Source organism: Macaca fascicularis, chromosome 16 (assembly GCF_037993035.2).
Source record: "Macaca fascicularis isolate 582-1 chromosome 16, T2T-MFA8v1.1".
Classification (NCBI taxonomy): Eukaryota; Metazoa; Chordata; class Mammalia; order Primates; family Cercopithecidae; genus Macaca; species Macaca fascicularis.
This window is the reverse complement of record NC_088390.1, coordinates 41,976,950-42,003,958: the sequence shown is the minus strand read 5'-3', so window position 1 is coordinate 42,003,958 and position 27,009 is coordinate 41,976,950. Positions and strand designations below refer to the sequence as shown.

Genomic DNA, 27,009 nt, shown 5'->3' with positions numbered 1-27,009 from the left:
CGCCTTTGAGATTGTATCATCTGCTCTTCCATAACGTCACTTGTGACCTTTCCTCGTTTCTGAAGAACTTTTTTTTTTTCTTTTATTCCTCTTCTCCATTTAGCTTTTGGAAAGATTATTTGCAGGCTGGTCCAAGCTAGGACCAGGGAGTGACGTCAACCATCTCCACTTCTCTGAGCAATGATGATTCAGATGTGTTTTAAGTACCACACAACCTAGTCAACTGATCCTAGGGGAATGGCTCTGAGTGACAGGTTTTTAATGGTACTTACTCCAACAGTGTGATATATATCATCTGAGACTCAAGCAGAAGTGGCCCTTTCTGCTAGGTGCTAGAGTTAAACTGACGGGTAGTTCTGCATTTCTCATCAACACCAAAATACATCTACCATCTTCAGTTTATTTTATCTTTTTTAATTTCTTTTTTGATACAGGGTCTTGCTCTGTCACCCAGGCTGGACGGTGGAGGCACGATCACAGCTCACTGCAGCCTTGACCTCCTGGGCTCAAGTGATCCTCCCATCTCAGCCTCATGAGTAGCTGAAACTACACGTGTGCCACCATGCTTGGCTAACTTTGTTGTTTTTGTAGACATTAGTCTATATACTATACTAGACTAGACATACTAGTCTTACTATGTTGCCCAGGCTACTCTCCAACTCCTGGACCCAAGCAATCCTCCCACCCTGACCTCCCAAAGTGCTGGGATTACACAGGAATGAGCCACTGTGCTTGGTGATCCAAAGTTTAAATAGCATTTCAAACTCTATTGACCAATAAATTATCTGGGAATTCTCAGAGACCCTGACAAAACAGAAAGGTCTATCTATGGATATTAGACAATATCTGATAGAGTTAAAAACATAGCAGAAAGAGTCATGAAATGTCGAATGACTTTCCTTCCAGTACTAATTCCATTTTAAACTGAACAGCATCTTTAGTTCACTTCCAAGGCTAGGATTCAAACAAGAACTCTCTTCCCATATTTTTTCTTAGTCCACCCAATAGATCAGGTGGATTATATGATAGGTGAGGAGGCCTCAAATGGTACCAAACTGCTGTTCATCCTGAGTATAAAGCCATATTGATTTATTCTCAGGAGACATTAGGACGTTGTTCGTTAAGAGTATGTGGACAGTGGAATCCTTTACAGGGAAAATTTGACAGATTAGGCAATGGTTCCATGTCCCTAATATGCACTTCAGCATTTGAAGTTTTCATATTTAAACAGTTCTCAGAACCAGAAATGAAACCTTTGAACAGAGCCTCCAGATGATCTCTAAAATTGTAAATCCTCCAGTAGCACATATAATTATTGGACTTTAAAAAGGCAATGAGCTCCTAAAAGCCAATCTCTCTTAGTAAGCCTTGATTCGAAAGGAAGCCAACAGAAACCAAAAGACACTGAAACTGAAATACTATGACTTCTCCTGTAGTCCCCATTCTGCTATGAGATCTGCTTAATCTCAATCTCAAAAAACTCTCAAATAATTTAGACCATGAATTAGAAATGTCCGCAAATTGCTTTTCCCAGGCGGCTGCCGAAGATGGCGGAGGTGCAGGTTCTGGTGCTTGATGGTGGAGGCCATCTCCTGGGCCGCCTGGCGGCCATCGTGGCTAAACAGGTACTGCGGGGCTGGAAGGTGGTGGTCGTACGCTGCGAAGGCATCAACATTTCTGGCAATTTCTACAGAAACAAGTTGAAGTACCTGGCTTTCCTCTGCAAACGGATGAACACCAACCCTTCCCGAGGCCCCTACCACTTCCGGGCCCCCAGTAGCATCTTCTGGCGGACAGCGCCAGGCATGCTACCCCACAAGACCAAGCAAGGCCAGGCCGCCCTGGACCGCCTCAAGGTATTTGACCGCATCCCACCGCCCTACAACAAGAAAAAGCGGATGGTGGTTCCTGCTGCCCTCAAGGTCGTGCGTCTGTTTGCCTACAAGAAAGTTTGCCTATCTGGGGCGCCTGGCTCACGAGGTTGGCTGGAAGTACCAGGCAGTGACAGCCACCCTGGAGGAGAAGAGGAAAGAGAAAGCCAAGATCCCGTAAGGGAAGAAGAAACAGCTCATGAGGCTACGGAAACAGGCCGAGAAGAACGTGGAGAAGAAAACTGACAAATACACAGAGGTCCTCAAGACCCATGGACTCCTGGTCTGAGCCCAATAAAGACTGTTAATTCCAAAAAAAAAAAAAAAAAAAGAAGAAAAGAAATGTCAGCAAATTAAATCTCCAGAACACTAAAGATTAGATAAAGATTGTAAAGTGGTATGAATAGACATTGCTTTAAAAGACTTTGGATTACACTGTCAAAATCACCATTGGAACAGGAGAAAATTAGAATGACGAACCTTTAGGACTGTCAAATGGGAGAAGTCCAAAGCACAGCAAGGTCAGAACTACTTAAATCAAATTTTGTTAACTATTTTGCAACTGAAATAGATTCTCAAGTACTGCTTTAAAAGAGAATCCCCTGCCCCGCCCCTGAAAAGCCATTTGGAAAAAGGGTGAGTAGGTCACAATTTTCATGAAAGACTACCTTTGTGGAGGGTAGAAAAAGTAGCCCACCCATAGCCATCACTGCAGCCATCTAAACTGTGGAGGCCAGGCATGGCTCACACCTGTCTGTGATCCCAGCAATTTGGGAGGCCGAGGTAGGAAGATTGCTTGAGCCCAGGAGTTTGAGACCAGCCTGTGCAACATGGTGAGATTTCAACTTTACAAAAATAAAAATAAAAAATTAGCCAGGCGTGGTGGTGGACACCTACAGTCCCAGCTACTGGTCAGGTTGAGGTGAGACAATAACTTGAGTCTGGGAGGTCGAGGCTGCAGTAAGCTGTGATCACGCCACTGCACTCTTGCCTGGGAGATAGTGTGAGAACGCTGTCCCCACCTTGCCCCCCCCAAAAAAAAGAAAAGAAAGGTAAAGAAAACTAGGGAAGGTCAGGCTAAATTCACACCCTCAAAGTTGCAACACAAACTCCAGTGCAGCTGGGTGGTTCATTTTTTAAGTCTCATTAAGTGAGACTTTAAAAAATTCATTTCCAAAGTTGAATTTCAGTTTATAGGTCTCAGTCTTTTCACTCCTTATCTCTCAATTTCTAAACAATCACGCCGATTTCCCACCAAAGTAAGCTTTCTAACAGCAAGTAAAGAAAAACCAGAAATTGAAAAGTACTAGACCCTTTTTAAAAAACCTTTTTTTTTTTCTGTTTAAAGGCAAAAGACTGTTTTGAGTATCTGAAAAAATTGTTTTCTTAAAAGCAAAGAGAAATAATGAATACCTATTGCCAAAAGACAACTTTTTTTGCCCTAGTTTTTGAGACGGAGTCTTGCTCTGTCACCCAGGCTGGAGTGCAGTGGTGCGATCTCGGCTCACTGCAGCCTCTGCCTCCCGGGTTCGTGTGATTTTCCTGCTCAGCCTCCTGAGTAGCTGGGACTACAGGCTCATGCCACTACGCCCGGCTAATTTTTGTATTTTTGGTAGAGATGGGGTTTCGCCATGTTGGCCAGGCTGGTCTTGAACTCCTGACCTCAAGTGATCTGCCGCCCCAGCCTCCCAAAGTGCTGGGATTATGGGCGGGAGCCACCGCGCCTGGCAGGCCCTTGCTTTTAAAGTTTGCCTCCTTACACCTTTGTGTTTATCAGGATTATGAAAAAGACAGGCTTTTCTGTTTTCACAGTAAAAAGGGCTTGCTCAGCGCCATTTCCTAGTGGGCATCTAAATGATTTTAGTTTTTCCTGAGGCTCCAAAACACTTGTAAGAGCATCCTTGAACTTCTTCATTTACTGAGTTTGAGCTTCCAAATTTACTCTAGAAATATTAACCAAAATAGTCTAAGGCTCTTTAGGATAATAATTTAATAGTCTCATGGTGGCAATTTGGTTTTATTTTAAAGAGACATACAGACATAAGTTAGCAACAGAAAAAATTCCCAAAATGTGAGCACAGTTAACTTGTGCTATGTTCCTAATCATCTCCAATTTTGAAAATAGGGTCCATTAATGTGCTGTGATCTTGCCTTTCCTAATATCAAGGAAGCAACAGCTTCTAATATTTGTTCTGCCTTCTTGAGAGAAAATGAATTTGTGATTATAGTCTTCAGATTAAACTTGGGACCAGGACCAGACCTATCCAGATAAAAGGGTATTATATCAGAGTCAGAGGACAGAATGCAAGGCTGCTGAGAAACAACAGGCAGAGGCTGTGTTTAGGGGTACTCTGTTAAGATGAAGAGATAGCCTTACTTAGTTTGGTTCAAGAACTAGATGAATCTGATGTTGGTTAATACTTTCTTAAATGAAAGCAAAAAGACTCGTTCAACAACAAATATTTATCTAGTACCTACTGTGTGCCAGACTTCATTCCAGGCACTGGGAGACAGAGCAGTGGGGGGAAAACATAGACAAAAACTGTTGTTCCTTTGGAATTTGCATTCTAGTAGGAGAGGGGCAGGAGGTGATAATAAATAATTCAGTAGTAATTAAAATATAATGAAATGCTATGGGGTAAAAATAAGGGAGATTGGTAGTACTGGGAATGAACGGAGAAAATCTTATTAAAAAGGTACTATTTAGCCAGGCGTGCGGTGGCTCAGGCCTGTAATCCCAGCACTTTGGGAGGCTGAGGTGGGCGGATCACTTGAGGTTAGTTGTTCTAGACCAGCCTGGTCAACATGACGAAACTCCTGTCTCTAATAAAAACATAAAAATTAGCTGGGCATGCTGGCGGGCACCTGTAATCCCAGCTACTTGGGAGGCTGAACCTGGGAGGTGAAGGTTGCAGTGAGCCAAGATGGCACCATTGCACTCTAGCCTGGGCAACAGAGTGAGACTTTAAAAAAAAAAAGAATTTATTCCTTCTATCTAACTGTATGTTTGCACCCATTAACCTACTTCTCTTCATTTCCCTCACCCCCCATCCTCTGGTAACTATCATTCTATTCTCTTTTTTGGGTACTACTTTAGTAAAAACCTAAAGGAAGTAAGTAAGCTATACAGATACGGAGATTGGGAGAAGGCACATTCCAGACAAGGACAACAGTCAATTAAAAGGTCATGAGGTAGCAGCATACTGTATTCTAAGATCAGTGAGGAGACCAGAGTGGCTACAGTGAAGGGGAGGAGTAACAGATGAAATCAATGAGGAAAGGAGTGAGAGAAAGGCATAGCTAGATCACCCAAGGTCTTGGAGACCTTTGGTAAGATTTTGCCTCTTCTGCTTAGAAACTATTAATGCAAATTCTTCCAGGTGGGGAGATGAAAGTTGCTTAATTCTTGCTATACCACTGGCTATACCAGTTATACTCAGGGTTACCTGAGTTTAACAGTAAACTCTACTTAGCAAATAGCTCAAGTTGTCCCTCAGCCCCACCCCACCCCCACTATTAACATAAATAGTATTCAAAGATGAGACAATAGCAACCAAGGGCACATCAGCCAGTACATGCAGCTGTGTAGCTATCATTAAAGGGAAAAGATAAGACTGGTGCCTTTCGGCTTATCTGTTAGGCAGGCTGAAAGGCCTGTGAAATTATTGCTGGCTGTTTGTGGCAACTGAAACTATATAGAGTAATTCTGTTGTAGGCTGCTAGAAGAAGAGAGGATTAGGGGCCAGTAAAAAAGATTGGTCAGTATAGTATCACAGGGGGATTATACATTGGCAGAAAGCAGTCACATATACATTTGCTGTAAGTTAGGTATCTGAGTATAATAGGTAACCTACCTGAGGGTTACCTGAGTGTAACAGGCCAGTGGTATAGCAAGAATTAAGCAACTTTCACGACTCTGATAGGACCATACCTATGTCACTGGCAGCTGTGTGCCTCACAGGGAACTCAGGGTCAAGGGAAAATCATGCTAAGATACACTGCATCTGTTCCTACTCCTGGGTAGCTTCCTCATTTAAAAAGTTTTATAAGTTAAATAAAATAAATCAAGAACTTATAGCAAATGTATATGTGACTGCTTTCTGCCAATGTATAACCCCCCTGCGATACTATATTGATCAACCCAGTTACTCTTCAGAAATCTTACTGGCCCCTAATCCTCTCCTCTTCTAACAGCCTACAACAGAATTACTCTAAATAGTTTCAGTTGCCAGAAACAGTCAGCAATAATTTCATAGGCCTTTCAGCCTGCCTGACAGACAAGCCGAAAGGGACCAGTCTTTCTTTTTCCCTTTCATGATAGCTACACAGCTACATGTACTGGCTGATATGCCCTTGGTTGCTGCTGTCTCATCTTCGAACATTGTTTATGTTAATAATCAGGGGTGGAGAGAGGGGGGTGGAGGGACAACTTGAGCTATTATTTGCTATGTAGGCTTACTGGGTTTTGTTTTGTTTTGTTTTTGGTTTTGGTTTTGAGATGAAGTCTCGCTCTGTTGCCCAGGCTGGAGTGCAATAGCACAATCTGGCTCACTGCAACCTCTGCCTCCTGGGTTCAAGCGATTCTCCTGTCTCAGCCTCCTGAGTAGCTGGAATTACAGGCGTGTGCCACCATGCCCAGCTAACTTTTTTGTATTTTTGTAGAGACAGGGTTTGGCATGTTGGCCAGGCTGGTCTCGAATTCCTGACCTCAAGTGATCCACCTGCTTCGACCTCTCAAACTGCTGGCATTACAGGCGTGACTGTTAAACTTTAAAAATGCATTTAGGCTGGGTGCGGTGGCTCACGCCTGTAATTCCAGCACTTTGGGAAGCCAAGGCAGGTGGATGGCTTGAGCCCAGGAGTTCAAGACCAGCCTGGGAAACATAGCCGGACCTCAAGTCTACAAAAAATTAAAAAAAAAAAAAAAAAAAATCAGCTAGGTGTGGTGGCATGCACCTGTATTCCCAGCTACTTGGGAGGCTGAGGTGGGAGGATCACTTGAGTCCAGCAGGTTGAGGATGCAGTGAGCTGTATCTGTGCCCCTGAACTCCAACTTGGGAAATTGAGCAAGACCCTGACTGAAAAAAAAAACAAACAAAAACATTTAATAATACTGTACTGAATCAAAAAATCCTGAAGGCAAGACTAGAAAACTACCAGTTAAGGTGATTAAAATTCTACTCTAATTTAGTATGTCATAGAAGACCTAGTAGAAATTCAATAAAAGAACAGACTTCAGTAATAATAGGCAGTAATAGGTGTCAATCTAGAATCAAATCTAGGTTCTAGATATTAAGCATACATCCTCAGATTAGTTAGCTGCAAGTCAGAAATCAAATGGGTTCACGGTTGTGCCTATGTTCTGCCTGGTGGACAGTACAACTTTACATGGACAAAAGGAGGACACGTGGCTGTCAAGATGACTGGACAGATGGGCAGGCCACTGAACACACATGCTGTCTCTGGGTAGTTCCACTGGGGAAGCAGGTCATGTAGAGGGACATAAATTACTGTCAGGAGCACAGCGGGAGCTATGGAATCGAGAAGTTCTGTGCTTTCCTGTTCTGAGTACTTGCCCTTCAACTCCTTCAGGGGTTCCTGGAAAGGAAGGCTGCTACCAAGTCAAGGATCATCTTTCATTCATACACTTTTCAAAAATGATTAGATAATATTTTCCTTCAGTCTCCAAACTATAACTGATTCCAACTACATTTACCAGGGTCCCTCCTTCTAAATGGATTTTCTTCTAAAATTAGAACAATAAAACTGACATTATATAAATGTCCTTCCATAAACTTAGGCTTTCCTGAAGTAGAAAAAAAAAAAAGAAAATAAATTCAGACAAAGAGTATGTTTTCTTTTTTTTTTTCTTTTTTTTTTTTGAGACGGAGTCTCGCTATGTCGCCCAGGGTGGAGTGCAGTGGCCGGATCTCAGCTCACTGCAAGCTCCGCCTCCCGGGTTTTTACGCCATTCTCCTGCCTCAGCCTCCCGAGTAGCCGGGACTACAGGCGCCCACCACCTCGCCCGGCTAGTTTTTTGTATTTTTTAGTAGAGACGGGGTTTCACCGTGTTAGCCAGGATGGTCTCGAACTCCTGACCTCGTGATCCGCCCGTCTCGGCCTCCCAAAGTGCTGGGATTACAGGCTTGAGCCACCGCGCCCGGCCAAAGAGTATGTTTTCATTACAGGCCCACCTGATTGACTTTCAGGCCCTGGGTGCCTTGATTCAGAAACTTAATCTATAAAAATCTCAAAATGTAGAACTAGGATCTACAGATAGAACCTAAAGGAAGACATTTTATTTCATATAAACTACTAGGTGTGGTGGCTCATGCCTGTAATCTCAGCACTCTAGGAGGCCGAGGTAGGCAGATCACTTGAGGTCAAGAGTTTGAGACCATCCTGGCCAACATGGTGAAAAAACCTCATCTCTACTAAAAATCCAAAAAATTAGCTGGGCGTGGTGGCGGGCACCTATAATCCCAGCTACTTAGGAGGCTGAGGCAGGAGGATCACTTGAACCTAAGAGGCAGAGGTTGTAGTGAGCAGAGATCACACCATTGTACTCCAGCCTGGGTAACAGAGTGAGACTCTGATTCCCCCCACCCCTGTACCCTCCCCCCTCAAAAAAAGAAAACAAAAATAAAAAAACGCCAAATAAAAAACTGCCTAACAGAGTTTTATGAAGACAGAATGGGTCATATAGGGTAGTAAATCACTGGTGGCATTCATGTACGCACTGATTTTCCCATCACTGCCAATACAGAGTGAATTCCATCAAAAACAGATAGGGTTTGAAATAGACAAAATTAAAGACCATCCCTTCCAACTATGAGATTTTACATTCCTTATGTGTACATGGTCACATGGCTCAAAGGTTTTCTGCAGTTTTATTCAAATATGTATGGACCTTAATACTACAAAGCCTATGCATAACCCCTTCATTAAAAATTATGAATAATGCACTTTCTTCCCCATCTCATTAAACATCATGCTATAGCAAAATATAAGAGAGTAAACATGAATGAGAGCAGGGTATGGCTCTCAAATTCAATCCAGCTGAGGAAAAATCTGAGTGAGTTCTCTGTATTTCCAACCTATAATATAGGTTTTTATCAGCCGGGACTAGAAAGAGGTAGCTATTTTACATCCAGAATTCAAAGTCCTCTACTGCATTACAAGGTTAAATCTAAAGACCACAAGGTTAAATCTATTTCTAATCATTTATTAAACTAGAAACATAAAACTGATTCCATTATTCATCATTAACTCCTCGTTTATAATCATGATAAAAAGATGGCTGTGAATTTAACAAATAAAAGCCCACAAATCACTTTTATTACCATTTTAGAACTACTGTGTGAAATTCATTATCCTTTCTCAGGATGTCAGCATGGATTTCTATTACCTGGGTAATCTGACCCATGTTTGTAATATATTGAATATGAATATTGAATATGAATACTGAATACGAATATGTAATATATTGAATTTCTCAGATGAGATTAAAGAATATGTTTATAGTCCTGATGGGACATGAAGAATATGTCAAACTGGAAGTAGCAATCTCAGTAAGTAATCTTCTATTTTATTTTTTGAGAGCACAATGTTTTAATCTTTCATAATTAAGACTCCAGTACCTACATACTGCTTATGGAATATTTTAGGAGGAATATTTTTAGGTCTACAGGGATCATTTGGATAGCAGATCCAACACTGGATCCAACTGTCTGACGTGAGAACCTCTATATAGTTCCCAAAAGATCCACCACTTCAAGGACTCATTATCTATTCAAGCAGCATCGTGGTCCCACAAATGCAATCAGTGTGTGCAGTCCTCAATTGTGGATCTTGGAAGACCAAAGAAGGCTTCAACACTGACTTGTTTGGCTTGCACAACAGTCAAAAAACGTCAGCAAATGCCAAGCTGGTTTGCTTCATTTGATGGAAGCTGCTGAAAAGGTCTTCCGTTTGGAAGCGTCTACCAGTTTTTCTGGTATAATAGCTACAGCTGTGGGCTTTCTGAGTGTGAACGGACATATGCAAGACATGAAATATCAGGGACAAGCACCATCTGCAACTAACTGTCTCACAGGCTGGAACTACATGTAGGAGTAGCAAGGGACAGAATTTCCTCAGAGCCATATACTAGCAAAATTTGGCTGACAATGATCTTAAGACATGAGTAAACAGGATTGTAAGATCATGTCCTTTGCAGCTAGTGTCTTCACACTTTCTGCCCTAATCAAAGGTTAAACGAACAGACTGATGAATATTGCCTTGTTTTAGAAAGATATGCAAAGAAAAAAAAAAACAAACAAGAGACATTGTGTCTATTTCTTTTCTCTAATTAATATTCAGCCTCTCATTCAACAATGTTTATGTGAGATTTAAAGGCAATAAAGACAGGGATAACAAAAACTATACATGGGAAAGGGTTAATTCTTTCTCCACAGGTTCACTTCTAAGGTTCCTAATTATAAAGTTGTATAGCAGGAAGGAAAGAAAGAAAAATTTTTAAGGTGCTATCAGACCTCTAGGCAAAGACAGTAGATTGAAAAATCACATTTAAGTTTCTTTTCTCTTGGAAAGAGTTCTGCCATAACTAAAGGAAAATAAAAAATTTTCAAGGTATAAATTCATAGAGATAGTAAGAAAAAGATATAACAGCAATAATATCTTGGTACCTGGAAAGCAGATGGATTAGCAATACTACCACAGAATTCTCAAAGGCTTAGGACTGGTAGCACCTCTGGAACTGTATGGTGGGGAGTGTTAAAAGAGAGAGGATTAAGATGTCAATAAGATTTCTAGATCCCAACCTCGATTCTACACTGCTGGACAGCTCTTAGGTCTCTAGGCTCTGCATAAAACTGAAGATTGATTCTTTTGGAGATGATAAAATAGATGGCACTTAGAAGTAAAAGCCAAACATGGCTGAGGGGTGGTGAATGAAATGAATTAATGCATACTGAATGCTAAGACTCTCCAGCCCTCTTTCCCAACTTAGCTCCCCATGAGGCTGGCAGAAAGCCTTTCTATTCTAGACAGAGACTTAAAGATAACTTTTGAAAGAATTGAGCCAGCCCAGAGAGGAAAATTCAGCAAAAAATCAAATCGAAATCCTAGAATTAAGAAGTACAATATCTGAAATGAAAATGCTCTGGATTAGTTTAACAGAAGGTTGTTGCCTATAGAAGAAAGAAGCAGTGTACTTGAAGACAGATCAATTGGAATTACCCAATCTGAAGAACAGAGAGAAAAAAAGATTAAATTAAAAAAAAGCAGCCTCGGTGATCTAAGGGATGACATTAAGTGGTCTAACACATATGTAACTGGAGTTCTAGAATGAGAGAAGAGACATAATGAGGTAGAAAAAAAATCTGAAGAATGACCAAACATTTCCAAAATTGGGGAAAACTATCAACTTGCAGATCCAAGCTCAGTGAGCTCCAAGCCAGAGAAATACAAGAAAAACACCTACATACATAATAGTCAAACTGCTGAAAACCAAAGGTAAACGAAATACGGAAGAGGAGGCTACAGATTGGCACTGCCAACAGAACTTTCTAAAGTAAGGTAAATGTTCTACTCCTGTACTACTGTCCCATCTAGTAACCATTAGCCACACATGTATTTGAAATGTGGCTGATGCAATGATGAAACTGAATTTGTTTGATTTAATTTCAATTTACATAGCCACATGTGGCTAGTGGCTATCATATTAAACAGTGTAGCTAAAGAGACTTAAGAGCCTTAAGAGCTATCAACCCACCATAATATGTGCACTTTACTGATTCAAACACAAAGTAATAATAAAACAAAAAAAATTACAATAAAATCTGAACATTGATTTGATATGTGATATTAAGGAATTCTTGCTAATATTTTAAGTTGTGAGAATAGTTATCGTAGTTAAATTTTTTAAAAGAGACCCATTTTAAAGATACACACCGAGCTACGCATGGTAGCTCATGTCTGTAATCCCACAAGAGAGGATCACCCAACGTCAGGAATCCAAGACCAGCCTGGTTAACATGGTGAAACCCTGTCTCTACTAAAAATACAAAAATTAGCCAGGTATGGTGGCATGTGCCTGTCATCCCAGCTACTCGGGAGGCCGAGGCAAGAGAATCACTTGAATTCGGGAGGCGGAGGTTGCAGTGAGCTGAGATCATACCACTGCACTCTAGCCTGGGCAGCACAGCGAGACTCCATCTCAAACAAACAAGCAAACAAACAAACAAACAAAAAAAAACAAGAGCTACTGAAATATTTACAGATTAAGTGATATAAATTTCTGGGATTTGCTTCAAAAGAATAGAGTAGGGTTGTGGGAAGGGGTATAAGTGATATTAACCGTGGATAATTATTGAAGCTGGATGATGGGTACACAGGGACTCATTATACTATTCTGCTTATTTCTGTAATGTTAAAAATATTTCATAAAAAAGTTTTTTTTTTTCTTTTTGAGATAAAGGCTCACGGCTCGTTCTGTCACACAGGCTGGAGTGCAGTGGCGTGATCTCAACTCACTGCAACCTCTGCCTCCCTGGCTCAAGCAATTCTCCTGCTTCAGCTTCCCGAGTAGATGGGACTATAGGCGTGTGCCACCATGCCTGGCTAATTTTTGTATTCTTAGTAGAGATGAGGTTTCGTCATGTTGGCCAGGCTGGTCTTGGACTCCTGGCCTTAAGTGATCGCCCTCCTTGGCCTCCCAAAGTGCTGGAGTTACACGTGTGAGCTACTGTGCATGTCCCCATAAACAAGGTTTTAAAAAGTAGAGCAAAAGGAAACAGGGATGGAAAACAGGAGGGGAAAACAGAGTCAGTCCAGGAGAATCAATATCCAAATAGCAACACTTCTGATAAGAAATAGAGAAAATGAAGGGGAGAGCATCAGCAAAGAAGTTAAAGAAAAATTCCTTGACTTGAAGGACATGAGTTTCCAGTTTTAAAGAACCCAATGAGTACCCAGCATGATGGGTGAAAAGACAGTCAGAGTCACAATGAGGCATATCATTGTGAAATGTGAAACACTGAGGACAAAGTACAAGCTTTCCTTGAGAAAAAAACAGGGCAAAGGCAAGATTAGGAGGAAAATGATTTCTAACCTAGAATTTTATACAGCAGCTGTCAAACAAGTATGAAGACAGACTAAAAGAGACATTTAAAAACGTGTAAAGGCTCAAATCTATGGAATAGTCTACATACCTATTCTCAGGAATCCACTGGAAAATGTGTTTCATCAAAAGAAGGAGTAAACCAAGAAAAGGACACTGTAATAGGAGACCCTGAGTATGAGAGAGCTGATGACGGGAATGAATCCCCAGGGTTAAGATGAAAGGAGGCGCCGGGCGTGGTGGCTCAAGCCTGTAATCCCAGCACTTTGGGAGGCCGAGACGGGCGGATCACGAGGTCAGGAGATCGAGACCATCCTGGCGAACACGGTGAAACCCCGTCTCTACTAAAAAAAATACAAAAAACTAGCCGGGCGAGGTGGCGGGCGCCTGTAGTCCCAGCTACTCGGGAGGCTGAGGCAGGAGAATGGCGTAAACCCGGGAGGCGGAGCTTGCAGTGAGCTGAGATCCGGCCACTGCACTCCAGCCCGGGCTACAGAGCGAGACTCCGCCTCCAAAAAAAAAAAAAAAAAAAAAAAAAAGATGAAAGGAGGTCCCAGGAAGATAGTTATGTTCCAGGCATTCAAGTAAATCATTCTAGAAGAGACTTTAAGAGAGGGAAACTGATAGTATACTTTGAAGGGTCTGATCTCAATGGAATTTGGGATTAAATTATAGTTAAAAACACCAACAGAAACGAGTATTAACTCCAATTATCTACAAAAAGCTTTGCTGAGGAAAAATCACTTTAATACATGGCTCAGCTTCAAAGAGTATATATAGTCATAATAATGTAAACACTGGGCAGGGTGTGGTGGCTCATACCTGTAATTCCAGCACTTTAGGAAGCTGAGGCAGGAGAATCACTTGAGCCCAGGAATTTCAGACCAGCCTGGGCAACATAGTGAGACCCCATCTCTACATAAAAATAAAAAATCAGCCAGGTGTGGTGGCACACACCTGTAGTCCCAGCTACATGAGATCCTCCTAAGGCAGGAGGATCGCTTGAGCCTAGGAGTTTCAGGCTGCAATGAGCCATGATTGTACTACTGCCCTTCAGCCCGGGTGACCAAGCAAGATTTTATCTCTAAAAAAAAAAAAGAAAAAAAAAATTGATGTAAACATTGAACACTGATTTAAGTAAATTTTAAGATAGTTCTATCAGAAAATATGGGAACATGAAAAGTATGCAGATGATGGCAGTGAGTGGAGAGATGTACAGGAATACCTACAACAGAAAAATCCAGCTGGGTGTGGTGGCTCGCACCTGTAATCCCAGCGCTTTGGGAGGTCAAGATGGGAGGATTGCTTGACCCCAGGAATTTGAGACCAGGCTAGGAAACATGGAAAGACCCTGTCTCTACAAAAAATTTAAAAATACACACTTTGGGAGGCTGAGACAGGCAGATCACGAGGTCAGAAGATCGAGACCATCCTGGCTAACACGGTGAAACTCCGTCTCTACTAAAACAAACAAACAAACAAACAAACAAAAAACTAGCCGGGCGAGGTGGCAGGCGCCTGTAGTCCCAGCAACTTGGGAGGCTGAGGCAGGAGAATGGTGTAAATCCGGGAGGCAGAGCTTGCAGTGAGCTGAGATCCAGCCACTGCACTCCAGCCCGGGCGACAGAGTGAGACTCCAGTTCAAAAAAAAAAAAAAAAAAAAAAATATATATATATATATATACACAAATATATATATATATATTAGCTGTGTGTGGTGGTGTGCTCCTGTGGTCCCAGCTATTCGGGAGGCTGAGGTGGGAGGATTGCTTGAGCCCAGGAGGTGAAGGCTACAGTGAGCCATGACTGCACAATCAGCCTGGGTGACAGAGTGAGACCCTATCTTAAAAAAATAAAAATAAAGAAAAATCCAGGAGTCCCAATATGAGCATGTTACTTAGGTAATTATCGAAAGAATCAAAAGAGGTGAACGAAATTGGCTTTGTGGAAGGAGATATTGGAGTCTTGTTAGGGAGAAAAGTCTGGGGACTTGGTTTTTCTTAAATAACTGTAGAATTAGTTGGCTCTTTAAACTGTGCCTTTATCATCCTGAAAACTTGAAAGAATGATGCTATCAATGTTCTCCTAAGAGTTTATGGCCCTGTGAAAACAGAGGCCAAGAAGCTGTGGGAACTCTGCAGCATCTACATAAAGACCATAAGCATGACCCTGGAGATGAACACATGTTAAATCATAATTCCACTGTCTCCTTACAGACACTGATTTGAAAAAGCAGTCACTTGCCAGGTGTCAAGTTTGAAGAAGTTCATTGGGAAAATGTTTCTAAGCACAACTAACACATGAAATGAGAAACAGGGACATCAGAGTCAGAGAAAACTCATTTAAAGGAAATACATTTAGACACTTACTAAGGTTTTTGCTTTATTTAAGCAGAGAGAATCAATTCTCTTTTTAAGGAATATAATTATGTGATATAAATAAACTCAAGAAAGGCTCCCAGTAGGAGCAAGCTTAACTTTACTTTGTATAATGTTCATAAGTTGATTCACAAAAGCTTTTACAATCAATGTCAGTATAGCAGAAAAATTCTTCCAGGTTCAAATCTCTACTAGGTATTTAATTCCTATATTTAAGGCATAATGTATTTTACATTAAGAATGAATGGGCAGGGCATGGTGGCTCACGCCTGTAATCACAGCACTTTGGGAGGCAGAGGCAGGTGGATCACCAGCGATCAGGAGTTCAAAACCAGCCTGGCTAACATGGCGAAACCCGTCTCTACTAAAAATACAAAAATTAGCTGGGTGTGGTGGTGTGCGCCTGTAATCCCAGCTACTCAGAGGCTGAGGCAGGAGAATCGCTTGAAACTGGGAGGCAGAGGTTGCAGTGAGCCAAAATTGCGCCATTGTATTCGAGCCTGGGTGACAAGAGTGAAACTCTGTCTCAAAGGAAAAAAAAAGAATGAATGGTATCTTTTTAACTTTTAAATAGTGTTTCAAATAGTCTATAAGCCAATAAGTAGTAATGAGTGTTTTGATGAAAAGATTTTATAATAAGTTTTATACTACAGTTCTGGCAGCTGGGCTTGATTTAATTGTTCTACACATTGATATTAAATTAGCCAAAACAGCTAAAACCCACATGGAATTCAAAATTTCATTTCCTCAATCCCCAACATTTTTTTCCCCTGATTTTATGCTCTGTAGTACTAGAAAAATACTAATTTTCCCACATGAGCTCTTGAATGTAAACATTATACAAATATATATAAAAGCTAGATTAATCTTTATCTGGCTTTATCTGGATCTATATAGTTTAACCTTGTTGGAATGACGTTTTGATTTTCTTCTTGTTCATATGGGGAAAAAGGCAGAATGGAAGCTGAAATCTAAAGTACCCTACATATCCCTAAGCTAGCCATTAGTTTCAACTCTCACCAGCATACACTAAGTAGAGCTGCTCACAGGGGGAAAAAGTTTTTCTCTTTTCACGTTTTGTTTATCATCTCCATTGGGAAATGCCAATTAATGAGAAAATAGCCACAATTATGACATCCCCAAGAGAAAAGAATCCAAGGGGGAAACTTGAAAAATCAGTAGTTAACTATAGATGGAAAAATTTAAAGGTTGCTTCTTATAATATCAGGTTTATGAAAATTAAAACTTACTAGTTCTAATATCATATCAATACTTTTAAGGACAGGGTTGGCCTAAGATTCAACTTTTCTTGTGAGGATTCCTATTCAGGAGTTAGTCAAACGGAAATGCCAAGAGGAAAGTAAACTGACATTCATTAATTTGTTTACTGTTTCTTTTCTTTTTTTCTTTTCATTTTAAGAGCAGAAAATTTGCCCTGGTTTCTGTGACCCAAATTCTCTTTCCTACTCATGAGGTAAAGCATTCTTGCGTGCATGCTGACTGTCCTCAAATATTAGGCTTGAGGCTCTGTGGCCAATGGGAGGTTAGATTTCAATGAAAAGGGAACAGATGTAGATTTGGGTTAAGTTTCTTCAGGATCCTGTGCTGGAAAAGCCCCTTAACACATTACTGTCATCATAGTAACAGCCAATTCCATCTGCATAGTAATCCTTGCTTTATTCTTCTTGTCTGAGCCAAGTTATATTGTGACTCACTCGTCTACCCTCTCAATCGTTACTCCCTTTGCTGAAAAAAAGGCAGTCAACTACTGTGGCAACAAGGTAGTTAGTGAACTGGCAAACAGGCCTGTTGTGCTGGTATTTAAATGACTGAAGAATGTTTAGTTTTAACTCCAAGATACTTTACTCTTGATGTCTCACCATCAGTACTAGTATCGTACACTGGTATTTCTAGAAGATTAAACAATGGGATCCCACCTGTCTTGACTGGAAAGTGGAAAGCTGACATTTTTCTTTCATCATTTTAAATATATTTCATAGTCTCATTCAGACTGTTCTATCTTAAGTTCTTAGTGGGGGTGGGGACAGTACCAGTCCTCCTCTTTGCAATGTCTTTTGACTATCCTTCACAGTGCATCTTTCTCTCTCTCTCCTGTTAAAGTGTGAGCTCACTTTCAGTAGAGATTTTCTTTTCAGTTGGGGGTATTGAAGCCCCTAAATTTTACAACTGTTGTTAAAGGGCTACTTGGTATTTGCTTCTGACAGGACTCTAGGTTTCACCAGTCCTGGGCCAATTTTACATTAATGTATTGATTTGGAGGTTACTACATCTACGTAAGTAGTGTAAATTTGGACTATATAACTCATCTATGGTATTGATTGGGCCTTGAATTTCTCATAAGGGGCTATACCCAGAACCCAGCTCAGAACTTTCCTGTCATTTTTGGGGGATGGCGAAAACATTTTCCTAGTTCTCCTTTCTTTGAGGGAGCTGCCCTTCCAGGGTCTCTGCTTTATGCAGGGATCGATTACAGTTCCCCATTTCAGGGTAGCCCAAGGCTTTCTTGCTGTTCTTGTGAACATTAAAACCATAACCGCTAGCAACCTCCAGGGTTGCTACAGCTCTGACTTATGAGCTTACTGCTCTGCCTTCATGCTGCCTGAAGCCCAGAAGGTTTATATTTCAAAGGAAACTTCAAGGTAGGTGAAAACTGAATGAAATTCTAAGCTGATACCCAAGCATTCTAAAAAATTCAACATTTTCAAGATAAAGAGGCTCTTGTATACCAGATAAAATTCCTCTAAGATGCTGTTATACTTATCATAGATACATGCTAATGGGGTCTTGTGGTCCAGTGTTCAATGATAACCTCCATATAAATCTCTTCTTATATGAATGACATTCAAATTTTGCTGTAAAAGTCTTAAGGAAAAAAGGTGTACAAATAAGAAGAAAAAAGTTTCTAAATGTTTGTTGAGTAAAAGAATGAACATCTATGTCACGCATGACTTTTGTTTTTCTTAACAACAAAACATAAAACTCTCGTCCACAAAGATTTATCTCAAATCCTATTCCATGACTAACTCAAACCTAAGGAAGAAAGAGGGACTTTTTTACACGTAAATGAAAAATTGGGCTGGGCACAGTGGCTCACGCCTATAATCCCAGCACTTCGGGAGGCCCATGTGGGCAGATTACTTGAGGTCAGGAGTTCGAGACCAGCCTGGCCAACATGGTGAAACCCCATCTCTAGTAAAAATACAGAAATTAGCCAGGTGTGGTGGCTTGGGCCTGTAATCCTAGAGACTTGGGAGGCTGAGGCAGGAGCATCGCTTGAACACAGGCGGCGAAGACTGCAGTGAGCCGAGATCGTGCCACTGCACTCCAGCCTGGGCAGCAGCGCGAGATTCTGTCTTTAAAAAAAAAAAAAAAAAAAATAATAATAATAATAATAATTGGTAAGATATTAACTTGTACCACCTGAGTGAAGTAAAACTCTGACCTGGAGGTTATTCAGAGGTTCCATCTTCATGACTGGGCCCAAAGTATTGAGAGGCAGGGAGACATCAATGCTCTGGTTTGGCATCAGTGGTGTATGGATGGCCAGAGGAGTGCTGGGGATGACACCAAAGCTAGAAGAGGGGATACATAAATCACAGAGGTTAATCAAGAGGTAGGATTTAGGCTGGGTGTGGTGGCTCACGCCTGTAATCCCAGCATTTTGGGAGGCTGAAGTGGGTGGATCACCTGAGGTCAGTCAGGAGTTCAAAATCAGCCTGGCCAACATGGTGAAAGCCCGTCTCTACTAAAAATACAAAACATTAGCCAGACGTGGTGGCGGGTGCCTGTAATCCCAGCTACTTGGGAGGCTGAGGCAGGATAATCGCTTGAACCTGGGAGGCAGAGGTTGCAGTGAACCGAGAGTGCGTCATTGTACTCCAGCCTGGGCAATAAGACCAAAACTCCATCTCAAAAAAGAAAAAAAAAAGAGGCAGGATTTTGCCATATCTTTGAGTTTTAATGGCATTTTGCTCCATTAAAAGGAAAACTTTTTTTTTTTTTTTTTTTTTTTTTTTGAGGTAAGGTCTCATTCTGTCACCCATGCCGGAGCAAAGTGGCGTGATCTCAGCTCACCACAGCCCTCACCTTCCAGGTTTAAGTGATCCTCACACCTGAGTCCCCCAAGTAGCTGGGACTATAGGCATGCACCATCATGCCATGCTAATTTTTGTATTTTTAGTAGAGATGGGGATTCACCGTATTGGCCAGGTTGGTCTCAAACTCCTGAGCTCAAGCAATCTGGTCATCTTGGCCTCCTAAAGTGCTGGGATTACAGGCAAGGAAACACAATTTTTAATACAATTAAATAAAAGGGGTAGCAGGAATCAAAGTGCTCAATTCCAATTTGCTGTAACATTGGTTACATCATAACTTCTGTTTTCCATTAAATGGATTGGAGGAAGAAAATATCCATAAATGCAGAACTGCTTTGCTAGTGCTATGACTCTGAAAGTTTCTTCTCTTTAAAATGTCACTAAAGGGACAGGTTTGATAATACATTTTTAATAAGTCTTTCCTTAGATAATTCTTCGGAGAAAGAAGAATTTCTTTCTCCTGAGGCCAGGTGTGGTGGCTCACGCCTGTAATCCCAGCACTTTGGGAGGCTGAGGCAGGAGGGTCACTTAATACAATGAGACCCTGTCTTTACTGCCCACCCTCCACCAAAAAAAAGTAATAAAAGAAAACAAATTAGCTAGGCATGGTGGCACATGCCTGTAGTCCTAGCTATTCTGGGGGCTGAGGGAGGAGAATCGCTTGCTTGATCCTGGGCATTAGAGGTTGCAGTGAATTGTGACTGCATCACTGCAGTCCAGCCTAGATGACAGAGCGAGACCCTGTCTTTAAAAAAACAAAACCAAAAAAACCCCAAAACCAATTTCTACTCTGTAAAGAGAAGTACAATAAATTATTTTACAGGCCTGATAACCTGCCTGATAAGTCCAGAGGATTATTTACTGGTAATTCTCACTTTCCCTTTTTTTTTCACTTACACAGGACACAATCACTGGGAAAGAGCTAGTCTAAATGGAATTGACTGGCTTATAAATTCCAAATAGGGTAAGTTGTGGAGCCAAACATGGCCACTTTCTAAGCTTCAGGCAGGCAATGTATAGCCACCAGTTTTCTCCAGGAAAACTTGTTTAATAATACAAGAATGGTAAAGAGATGGGAAACTCAGCCTGAATCTGAAGTTAAATAGAAAACAAATACATGTGTGGGAAGACAGATGGTCTGAGAAGCATAAGGATAAAATTTTATAGGCTAGGGCTGGGGACAGTGGCTCACAATTGTAATCCCAGCACTTTGGGAGGTGGCAGTGGGTAGATCACTTAAGGCCAGGAGATCGAGACCAGGCTGGCCAACATGGTGAAACCACATTTCTACTAAAAATACCACAAAAATTAGCTGGGTAGTAGGCACCTGTAATCCTAGCTACTCAGGAGGCTGAGGCAGGAGAATCGCTTGAACCTGTGAGGTGGAGGTTGCAGCGAGCCAAGATTGTGCCACTGCACTCCAGCCTGGGCGACAGAGCGAGACTCTGTCTTAAAAAAAAAGAAAAAAAGAAAAAAATTATAGGCTAGGCATGGTAGCTCACGACTGTAATCCCAACACTTTGGGAGACCCAGGCCAGGCGGGCGGATCACTTGAGCCCAGCAATTCAAGACCAGCTTGGGCAACATAGAGAAACCCTGTCTCCGGAAAAAAATTACAAATATTGGCCAGTGTGGTGGTGTGTTCCTGTGGTCCCAGTTACTCAGGAGGCTGAGGTGGTAAGATCGCTTGAGTCCAGGAGGTTGAGAACTCAGAAGGTTGAAGTTGCAGTGAGCCTCAACTGCACCATGCACTCCAGCCTGGGCAAAAGAGCAAGACCCTGTTTCGAGTAGGGAAAAAAAAGAAGAAAACAAAATTTTATAAAGATGGAGCAGAAAGAAAAAAGTGGGCCTAGAAGATAACAAACAAAATGATACAAATTTATATTGAATTTATATTCTAAATAGCCTCAGGATGGAAGATGGGACTATGACGTTTATAAAATTAACTAAAGAGTTTATACAAGCTGGTGCAGTGGCTCACAACTGTAATCTCAGCACTTTGGGAGGCCGAGGCGGGTGGATCACCTGAGGTCAGGAGTTCGAGACCAGCCTGGCCAATATGGTGAAACCCTATCTCTACCAAAAAATACAAAAAAAAATTAGTCAGGCATGGTGGTGGGTGCCTGTAATCCCAGCTACTCGGAACCTGGGAGGCGGAGGGTGCAGTGAGCCAAGATCACGCCACTGTACTCCAGCCTGGGCAACAAGAGCGAAACTCTGTCTCAGAAAAAATAAAAATAAAAATAAAAATAGAAAAAGAGTTTACACAGATACTCTTTCAAGAGTTAGAGTGGCTAAAGAAATATTTTCTTTTTCCTAAACTACACCTTAAGAGTACCAAATTGTAATAATGAAATCATCTTGAGAATTCATATCACTCATTTAGGGATAATAGTTATAAGGCAAAAAACCATTTTATTCTTTTTATTTTGCTCTCACAGTCATCAAAACTCTGTCATTAAGTCAATATTGGGAAACATGGCAGCAGCATAGTTCCAAATCTTCCAAGTGCTCACCTGAGAAATGAAATAGAGGAAACAAAGAGGGAGAAAAAAGTCCCTATAAAGCTGTAATTTCACCTTCTCCAAAACTACTAGTTAAAGAAAGCCCACAGAACTGGTGAGATGCTCTGGTGATACAGTAGGAAAGCACAAGGAGTTCAGAGGAAATCAGCAGTAGTAGCAGGTCTCAGAGACTGACCACAAATATCCATTCTCAGAAGAGAGCCCCATTCCCAGAATAGACCAAGATCAAACAGGAGCAACATATGAATACGGTTGGAGAAAAAAAAAAGGTAGCAAGTCCCTTTCTACCAAGGGAGCCCTGGAGAGGAAAGAGCTCAAGAAGCACCACCTTCTAAAGAGGAAACAAACACCTTGGAAGACAGGGCTTGAAGGCAAAGATCAGCCCTCTAGAATCAAGTTAGATTCAGAGAGGCTAAGAAGCTGTGGCTACACCAGAACAAAGAAGGAAACGTTCTTGAGGAGTAAAGTCTAAAAAACTACCCTGCCTATCTTCCTTTTCTATAGAAATCTACTAATAGCTACTCCTGCAAATTGCAACTCATTCAAATATGAGTATCAAAATGGTAAAAAACACAGCAACTATTCAAAGCCCTAGTATAAAAAAGTGGAAAGACAGCAGTACAACTTCCTTAATGACAAAAAAAAATACTTGAAAAAACAAAACAAACAAACAAACAAAAAACAGTGCTAGCTACCAAGGAAGACCACACAACAGTAAAAAAAAAAAAAAAACACATCTGGGGAAGGGATGACCAGATAATGTAAAGTGAGGGACAGACAACAGGAAAAGGTAAAGGGAGCCAATCTAACTCAGGAAAGAAATAATAAAACAAGTAAATCATGTCAGAAATGAAGACTATATATATCATGAACACAGATGTAAAAAAATTTTTGCCAATGAACTCCATCAATACAGAAAAAAAGACAACACATCCTAACCAAGTAGGATTTATCCCAGGAATGCAAGGTTGGTTTAACATTTGAAAAATCAACTGATGTAATCCATTATATTAATGGACTAAAAAAGTTCACATAATCATTTTAGTAAATGCAGAAGAGGCATCTGGCAAAATTTAATACCCATTCATAATAAATCTCAGAAAACCAGGAACAGAATGAAACTTCCTCAAGCTCCACAAAAAAACCTATGGCTAACGTTACACTTAATGATGACAGACTGAATGCTTCTCCCGTGAATTAGAACACTTTTCTTACCACTCCCACCCAACATTTACTGGAGGTTCTGTTAGTACAATCAGGCAAGAAGGAAAAATAAAAGGCATAAGATTGAATAGGAAAAGATAAAAATGTCTCTTTTTATAAATAACATGATTTATTTATGTGGAAAACTATAAGGAATTTACAAAAAGGCTACTAGAAAGAAAAAGTAAATTTAACAAAGTTGCAGGAGACAAGCTCAATATATAAAAATCAATTATATTTCTATATACTAGCAACAATAAAAAATTAAAATTAAAAATACTATTTACTGCTGGGCCCAGTGGCTCACACCTGTAATCCCAGCACTTTGGGAGGCCAAGGGCAGGCAGATCACCTGAGGTCAGGAGTTCAAGATCAGCCTGGCCAATATGGTGAAACCCTGTCTCTACTAAATATACAAAAATTAGCTGGGCATGGTGACGGGTGCCTCTAATCCCAGCTACTCAGGAGGCTGAGGCTGGAGAACTGCTTGAACCCAGGAGGCAGAGGTTACAGTGGGCAGAGATCATGCCATTGCATTCCAGCCTGAGTGACAAGAGAAAAACTCTGTCTCAAAAAAAAAAAAAAAAAAAAAACTATTTACTATAACATCAAAAATCTGAAATACTTAAATCTGACAAAAGGTGTGTAAGATCTGTGTATAAAAAATTATAAAACATTGCAAAGAGAAATTAAAGACCTAAACAGAGATATACTATGCTAATGGATTAGAAGACTCAATACTGCTTAGATGTCAATTCTCCCCCAAATTGATCTACATATTCACTGCAATTCCAATAAAAATCTCAGCATTTTTTTTTGTAGAAACTGACAAGCTGATTCTAAAATTTACAGGGAAATGTAGAAGACCAAGAACACCTAAAACAAGTTTTGAAAAGAAACAAAGTTGCAGGACGTATGCCATCTGATTTCAAGACCTATTATGGAAAAAATTTTTACATTGACTCTTGATTTACAACATACTTAAAAATGATCTCAAAGTGAATTTTAAAACTAAATGTAGGAACAAAAACTGTAAGGCTTATATTTAAAAACATGCCAAAAAAATCTTTGTAACCATAGGGTTAAGCAAAGATTTCTTAGAACACAAAAAGCATAAGCCATAAAAAGAAAAAAAACAGATGAACCTGACTTTATTGAAAACTTTCAACTGGGTGCAATGGCTCATGCCTGTATTTCCTGTACCTTGGGAGGCCAAGGCAGGATGACTACTTGAGCCCAGGCCATTGAGACCAACCGGGGCAACACAGTGGGACCCCATCTCTACAAAAAATAAAAAAAATTAGCTGGGTGTGGTAGTGCACAGGTGTAGTCCTAGCTACTCAGGAGGCTGAGGTGGGAGAATCACTTAAGCCCAGGAGTTCGAAGCAATAGTAGGCCTTGATTGTGCCACTGCACTCTAGCCTGGATGACAGAGCCAGGCTCTGTCTCAAACAAACAAACAAACAAAAACACCCTTTTGTTTTTTTGAAGAATTACTAAGAAAAGGCAAGCCACGGACTGTGAAAAAATATTTGCAACAAAGGATTTGTATCCAGAATATACAAAGAACTTTAACAACTCAGTAAGACAATCTTCTCTCTCTCCCAAAAAACAACAAAAAGTAAAGATTTGAGCAGATACTTAAGATATAAAAATGACCAATATGCTTATTTAAAAAAAATGCTTAAAATTAGTAGTCATTAGGGAAATGCAAATTAAAATGAGACACTACTACACAGCGACAAGAATGGCTAAAATTGGTGAGGATGTGGAACAGCTGGAATTCTCAAACTTACCATATAACCTAGCAATAACATTCCTAGTTATTTACCAAGGAAAATCAAAAACATATGTCCAACCAAAGATGTGTACACAAATGTTCATGGCAACTTTATCATAAAGATGAAACTGAAAACAACCAAACTCCCCCAACTTGTGAGCACGTCAACAAACTGTATATTCATCAATGGAGTATTATTTAACAACAAAAGGGAAATCAACTGCTGATATACGTATTTCAAAAGCATGATGCTAATCGAAAGAAACCACACAAGATTCCATATTATGTAATTTCATTTATAAAAAAATTATAGAAAAGGTACAATTATAGTGACAAAAAGACTGACTTACAAAGACCAAGGAAACAGACACCATAGTGAACATGGTAAGAAACAGAATAGAAATGAGAAAAAGCAAAAAAAACCAAAAACCAAAAAACAAAAAAAACTACAAGAGAAACAGGATTTGCAATCACCACCAATTATGAAGCCTTTCTACCAGAATATGAGCCTAAATCTGATAAATCTATAATCTGCCTCCAATTTACAAGCAGAATCAGCAAGATTTGAGATTGTGGGAAACTCCACACATAAAAGACTTAATTTCTTCTACAGATAAATTTTAAGGAACAAAACAGAGAGGGAGGAGGAGATAAATTTTAAGGAACAAAACAGAGAAGGAGGAGGAACCTATAGATTTAAAGGGACTTAAGGCACTTATCAACTAATTGCAATGTATGGGACCTTACTGGGACCCTGTTCAGACAAAGCAAACAGTACAAAAACATTAGACTACTGTGAAAATCTGACACTAATTGGATATTTGCTGATATACAAGAATTTGATGTTTTTTTTTAACGATTAGAGAGAAAACAGTATATAAAAATAAACTAAGAGTCAATAAATGAATAATTGAAAACCCCAAAGAAGAAAAACAAAAACAAAACAATGGAACAGAACGAAAGAGGTTGCAGTGAGCTGCCGAGATTGCTCTACTGCACTCCAGCCTGAGCAACGGAGTGAGACTCCATCTCCAAAAAAAAAAAAAGGGGGGGGAAAAAAGGCTAGAGATGAATGCAGACTCTGCATCTGCAGATTTCCTTTATTACAACAACAGATTCCACCAACAGCCTTGGCCTATTTATTTACTTATTTTCCCAACAGCCTTGACCTTTAACAAGGCCAGCTCCTCAAAAGTGGCTGGAAATATTGGTAGTCTTGACAGAAAGAAACACAGACTTTCCAGATAGTTAAATGATTTTTAACATGCCAAGCTCTCAAATCCAGAGTACAAAATTGTTTCCAAATGATGAGAAATAAATCAGACAGTCACTGATGCAAATTGTTATTGACAAACTTTATTAAATCTGCTTTAAGGGTCCAATTACTACTTTTTATATGCAGGGTTAAATATCCTGTATTTACAAATGAATGGACATGCCATTAAGGTCTAACAGCCAGTTTCCTGCACCATAAAACTGAATAAAAACCACTGATGTTTCAAAAAGAATAAGGCATTAACATTTTACTTCTTCATGCTCTCTTCCTTATTAAGGCAGAGAATTGATTGCTAAAAGGAGGTTGTCAAGGTTTATGTGATTATTTGGTCAGCATATACACTTCCATATTTCTTACATCAACCAAATATGCTAACTTTTCCCACCAAAATGTGAACTTTCAGTCAGAAGCTTTGTTTGATTCACTACTCTACCCCTAGTACCTAGAAATGTCTGACTCATACTAATGCTAAACAATGATTTGTTGAATAAATGGATTTCAGTTAAAAATTTGTCAAAAATGTTCTAATCCTAGAATCCAAGACAGTAAATTAAGTTCTGGTTTCTTCATCGCATTTGGATGAATTTCCCAACAAACTCCCTAGCGCCTCCAGAGTTGAAGCTGATAACTGAAAAGACGTGCAAGAGCCAGGGCTCACTCTACATACAGCATCTGCCAATATGTGAGGTTTGGTGTTCTTTTTGAGATGGAGTCTCACTCTGTCGCCTGGGCTGGAGTG

At 40.3% G+C, this 27,009-nt stretch overlaps 1 protein-coding gene and 1 pseudogene across 6 annotated transcripts in view; one reads left to right on the top strand and one right to left on the bottom strand.

Annotated features, from left to right (window-relative positions):
• AP2B1 (adaptor related protein complex 2 subunit beta 1) overlaps positions 1 to 27,009 on the bottom strand; it is a 139,664-nt gene that overhangs the window by 26,072 nt on the left and 86,583 nt on the right. For all 6 annotated transcript variants that reach the window (XM_074019019.1, XM_074019021.1, XM_074019020.1 and 3 more), the window contains one exon: positions 18,835 to 18,964. In XM_074019019.1, the coding sequence (XP_073875120.1) occupies positions 18,835 to 18,964 (130 nt within the window). The remainder of the gene's footprint in view (positions 1 to 18,834; positions 18,965 to 27,009) is intronic.
• Positions 1,525 to 2,214, top strand: LOC107127794 (large ribosomal subunit protein uL13 pseudogene; annotated as a pseudogene).